This window comes from Protopterus annectens, chromosome 4.part1 (genome assembly GCF_019279795.1).
Source record: "Protopterus annectens isolate FY-2018-M chromosome 4.part1, PAN1.0, whole genome shotgun sequence".
NCBI classification, from domain to species: Eukaryota; Metazoa; Chordata; order Ceratodontiformes; family Protopteridae; genus Protopterus; species Protopterus annectens.
The window spans coordinates 700,575,099-700,581,098 of record NC_056734.1 but is presented as its reverse complement, the minus strand read 5'-3'; the positions used below and the strand labels follow the sequence as shown (position 1 = coordinate 700,581,098).

Genomic DNA, 6,000 nt, shown 5'->3' with positions numbered 1-6,000 from the left:
GAATGGGATGTGGTCAACAAAACTTTCCACAATAACATATTTGTTAAGGAAACTTTTTCAAACTGTTATTTACATTTTAACAGTAATCATCCTGGGTTCATCAAGAAGAACATACCTAGAGGACAATTCATTACAGCCTCTAGGCTAATAAACTAGAGAAGTAGAATTTCAGAAAGAAGTAGTTTATTTTGTCCCTCTTTTTGGAGACAGGTTATAAGAGACAGACAAATTATTATTTAGTGCCAATGAAGTTTCCTTAAAAAGAAATTCTCGCTTGGCCCCAATTTTATTTAAGCCAACATAAAAACCTTCATATAATGTTTATAATAACACCACCCCTGTATGTAGTCTTGATATGTCAGTTGATGATAATAGTATGAAAAAATTTTTTTCTGACAGCTGGCGAATTTTCTTCTGACAGATTTTAAATACTGTAATTATAAATTTTAGACAATAGCTAGAATAACAGGTTTTGCAATAACATGCATTTTTCTGAGGGCTGTGAAGTCTGACACTCAAATGTCTGCTATTATTTAGAGACTTCAGTCCGCAGTTATTTGCCAGAAAAACAGAAATTTAATGAAGAGCAGATCAAACATATGAGGCAAAAATCTAGACATTCTGCAAATTCTGAACAGTTGAGAGGTATGCCTTATAGTAGTTAGCAGACGGATCCAGTTAGCTAAAAATATAACCTCTAATAAAACTAAAATAAAAGCATGCCCACCTGCACAATCTAATTCGGGGCAAACACTTTGCCGTTAACACTGCACTCTCTTACTTCATAGTGTATAATGCTTTAGTTATGGACTGCCCCAAAAGGATCGCCCTAGAATAAACTACGATAATCTCTTGCTATCACTGGGGTGGGGGGTATAGTTTAGTAACATCTCTGTTTAATGGGCACAGGAGAAAAAAAGTGGTACTGCTAACAGCTGATTGATATCATTAGGCAAAAAAAAGTTAACACCAATGTGCTTTATTACTATTTCAAATAAAATAACTATTTTTCATGTGATTGATCTAAAAGTAAAGTGCCATTTTAGCAAAGTGGTATTATTTCTGGGACTTAGTAACTAATTTTGCTCAAATTTTCCTTGTCATTGCTCTAATAAAAATGTAACGTCATGGAGTACTTTGCTTTATCATGTACATCTCTAGGATAAACTTGAGATGTTGTACTTAGGCAACCAAGATATAACAATAACCTAATGCATATTATGTAAGGTGTTATTACTATTCTGCAATCTGCATCAGTCCCTTGTTTTATAAAAAAATGAAAATACAATACTTTTAAGGTTTGTTAGAAATAAATGTGTGACCAAACTGAATATGAATATTTTCGCTTTACGATTTTGCTGTCCAAAGGCTAGTTCAAGTAAGGTTTGCGATAGTTGCGATACACACTGCTAACACCATAATGGCATACGTCTCAACTGTCCAGATTTTTGCTGAATGTCCAGATTTTTTGCTTCATGTTTGCGGCCTGTTTCTCATAAAGTTGTGGTTTTCTGACAAATCATTGAGGACTGAAGTCTGGAAATAATGGCAGACATTTGAGTTTCAGTCGGATTTCATATCCTTCAGAAAATTCATTCTAATGCTAAACCTGTTAGTCTATCAACTTTCTAAGTTTGTAAGAGCAATATTTAACGGTGTCTTTATTTTGGGGCAGGCCTTTATACCCCCATTATTTGTGGCATTGTCCAGATATCTTGCTCTAAGAGGTTGCGAGGTATGCTGGTGGTGCAGGCTGCTCACACAAAAAAAATCCTGTCACTTATTGATGAAACTCTCATATACTTGCAATCAAACGTTATATGGAATTAAGTTTCATGCTTGTTCTTGCTCTTAAAAACTGCTGTTATAGGCTTGAGAAACCACAGAATACACGTTTACTGGCAATGCAATTGGTTGTCCAGTTTCCATTTCTAGAAGCAGATCATACTTCTTAACTGTACAGATTTTTCCCTCTTATGTTTGATCCATTTTTCATACAATTGTGGTTTTCTGGCAAATTAGTGGCAAATCATTAAAGGTTGAAGTTAGAAAATAATGACAGACAGTTGAGTTTCAGACTTAATACCCTTCAGAAACATTCAAGGTAATGCAAAACATGTTATTCTATCAACTTTCTAAGTTTGTAAGAGCAATATTTAAAAAAAATGTCGCTATTTTTGGGCCTTTGCACCACTTTTATTTGTGCCTTTGTCCAGATTTATTGCTCTTAGTAAGATGTTGAGAGGTATGAAGCAGAGCACTATTTCTAGTGTAGCGTGACTGCAGAAATAATAGTCGCTCTTTTTGCACTGTCACACGTTAACACATTTTAAACGCATCGCCAGTGAACTACTTGGCCTTTTATATTCCAGCAAAGCAGCACGTCGTTTCACACTGCGCCACAGATGTGAAAACAGTCTTGTTATTGTATGCTTGCACCATTGTTGCTGCATTTAAACTTCATTTCTTTGTATATTCTATTGTCACCGCAAACTGTGTTGTGGTATCCTAGCAACAGGAAACTACTTGTCGTCCTCGGTCGCCGCACAGAGTGGGATTGCACTAACCCCTTACAGAACAGAATTTATACAGCCAATCCGAACGCTGGTTTGTCATCATCTGCTTCGAGATTATTCTGGTATCAGCAGGGGAGGCTGCTCCGTAGAAGGTGTTGTGAATATCTTCGAGCGTTCTGCAGATAAGAAAAAATTAAAACGGCATACTCCTGGGCTTGGTCTACGCGGACGCTTTTTGTTTGTTTGTTTAAACTATTAGCTGCATCCAAAAATGTACAGTAATATGCTGAGAGATTTTGATGAGGATCCATTCTTTACGTAAGTTGCGCTGCTTTATAAAATCTGATGCACCTGACTGAAGGATTGTAGGGAACTGTTTTGATTTAAATATGTTTGTGTAGTTTGTATTACTTCATAATGCTTGATGGGATTGCTGAAGTGAAGTTTACTTTTTTAATTTCATTTTGAAACAGTTTAATTGACATATCTATCATTCTCTTGTCTGTGCTTTCTGGTGGCTGTGCGCTGAATAGATTAGGTAAACACACGTCTAGCGATGTGAACGTGTTGAGTTATGAACATTTGTGTGATGGCACTGGTGTGCAAATGAAGAGGAGAAGAGGGAGTATATTTCTCCTTTCTGTTAAAGAATAATAGCTTTGTGGTCGTCAAGTAATTCAGTGCTGTGGAATGTTACTGTTAAAATGATAGCGGTGCCAGAAATAGAAAACGGTGATAGTAGAGGGCAGTGCATACAAACAACTGCGTTATTAATATTATCCTGGTTTGTAGAACGAGGTGAATTGGGGTACTTCTGGTTTAACATCATGGTACAGTCGTAAACTATCAAAATATGTGGTTGTAAAGACGGTGCTTTCAGTAGATAAGGAACAATACATTTTGGGATTGGTCTTAGACTTGACATCCGCTTTTGAAATCCAAGGTCAGCACAGAAGATAGGCTTCTGTTTTACGATTTTATTGTTTAAGTGTACTGTATAACTAGGCTTTGTCTGAAATAAAGGTCAAAATGGTCCATTTCACTTACAGGTAAAAAAAATAATAACTTTGCAGCTATTATGTATATAATTATTTGGAGTAACATGTCACTGTGTAGCTTGAGAATTAACAGGGACTCAAGGGGTTGTTGGGCTGTCTATTGATGTTTGGCTAGCTGTACAGCTAATATTTTAGTTAAGATCCTTAGTAGGTCTGTGCTTTGACAACCTGAACTGTTCCCGGCTTGCGTAGTAGTATTAAAAGTTGCACGCTCATGCAGCCTGCTTGTGTTGTTGTGGTCCTTTATTTCGGAGTATGAGCGTATTCACGCAAGTAACATACTCTGTAAATAAAACATTCAGCAAATGTATTGGGGCTTGCTAGCTTTCAGAGGTGGTCAAGATGTGTGGATCACGCTGGCCTTGAAGAACCACTGTTTGTTGTTTGAAATGTCAGAAAGATCAGCGTTTCTGTATTGTTGTGTTCTGATTACAAAACTTAATTTCTCACTTAACATTTGTGGTTATTTGTTTTTTCTCTGGTTCCTAATGATTTGTATTGATTTGTTCGGGAAAACAATGAAGCATTAATTTACTTTTACCTAATTGTAAAGGGAAATGAAAATGGGCATACAAGGAAGATGCCACATATTTAGTATGTGAGCGTGGCATGCTTTAAAGAATATTGAGTAGTAGCAGCTGCCGATGGTATAAAAGTCTAAACGGTGAATAAGATATAGCGTTAACTGCAAAAGAAGGTAAATGCTTTTATGGCGTATAGAAACCCAACACAAAAGACAGTGGAGCATTAAAGATGGGACTTGCAAGCCTCAAAGTCCCTAGAATTAATTTAATAGTTATATGTATTTTGATAACTAATTGATTAAAAATCACTGTCATTTTCTTGCAGGGGAGACCAAAAAGGGAGCCACCTTTGGTCATCATGTAATCACAGACAGTAAAGACCCGTATGATAAGAATTAGCTTTGTAGTATCTGGTTGTACACACTGATGGCAGACATTTTTAACTGTAATATTCATAAACAAATGAAGTCAATATGAGGTAACCACTAGCTGCAAGTCTAATGGTAGGGGGCAGGCCAGCTTTTTGATCTTGCTGTATGGCCTACCCTCTCCCCTGGTGAAGAACTTCCTTCTCTGCAGTAGCTCCTCTGCACACTGCTGTATCTGCACTCTGAAATAAGAAGTGTGCCTTTGCATTCTGAATTCCACTGTGCTGACAGTGCAGCTGCACACTGCAGCACAGGCTCAAGCTGCACTGGGCAGACCTTCACTCATGTAGCGAATCAGACTCGCCTCTTCTTTTCCTTCCTGTCCCAGGATGGGTGAGCTGACAGTGACGCTCACTCCTAGCCTCCCCTGCAAGGTCCTATATTCATGTGAGCCACTATTCAGACTGAGGTCACTTGTGATGTAGTCAGGTTTTTATCCCTGTACGCCATGGAGTCGCTCCTTCCAACAAAATTTTTAGGGTAATCGCACTCTGTTGCTTGTTTTCATTAATTTTTTTCAGGAATATAGACCCCACCTACCCTTAACTGGTGATTGCCATTTATGTTTGCAAAGCAAATCACTAGGACCTACATTGCCAGTATGGATTAACCAACATTGGTACCTGGATTCCTGGGTAGCAGACAAGTGTGTGCTTTATTCACTTTCTGAGGTAGTTCCTAGGTGACTACTTCAACAGTACGTTACAAACCTGGTTGACATTTAATGCATGCCATATTTGAAAACCACAAGTAATTGATCATTATATTACTATGTAATGCCCACTAGCATGAGTAGCAGTGGCAACTCTCCCTTTACACTGTCTTTGGCTTTATGATCCATGCATATTGTAGTTTAACGTTTGTCTTCTCGGAACGTGGATGTTATTTTAGCATCCACATGTATAACACCTACATTCTGGTTTAATTATCCACTACCATCTCAGAGAATGTGTCTCTTTAAAATCGTTAACCAGTGACTCCTATTCCATGGCCTAGGATCATAGGAGGTTACTAGGCTATCAACCCCTAGGTCATTTCAAGCCTAGCCGTTTCATCTCAGTGTAATACCATAGATACTCTGTGTGCAAATATTCTATCACTGAGGCAGTGACTCTGTATCATGGTAAAAGTCTTGTCAAATTTATAATTGTGTAAAGTGTTGTCACGATAAATGTGTAATGTATTCACTGTATACGTATGTCTACTAATTTTGCTTATGCATCTTTGTTAGTGTAACTGTGATAACACTTTACACAGTGTACTCACTGTATACTTTGTATATTGTCGTTTATCACAATTAAACTAGCAATGTACTCACTGTATCTTTATATATTGTTGTTTTCTTGTAAGTCTTATAATTTTCTAAAATTGTGGAGCTTTTCTCCTCGGGCCTTTGCTAAAAATGGGTCTTGTGACCCAGTCGGACTATCCCAGTTAACAGATGTCAAGTAAATAAATACCTAGAATTATATTT

The 6,000-nt window shown here is 37.4% G+C and overlaps 1 protein-coding gene across 1 annotated transcript in view; it reads left to right on the top strand.

Annotated features, from left to right (window-relative positions):
- Positions 1-2,612: 2,612 nt before the first annotated feature.
- Positions 2,613-6,000, top strand: part of MLF1 (myeloid leukemia factor 1) — a 609,081-nt gene continuing 605,693 nt past the window's right edge. Inside the window, exon 1 of the mRNA XM_044070478.1 lies at positions 2,613-2,834. Within this exon, the coding sequence (XP_043926413.1) occupies positions 2,788-2,834 (47 nt within the window). The 5' untranslated portion in view covers positions 2,613-2,787. The remainder of the gene's footprint in view (positions 2,835-6,000) is intronic.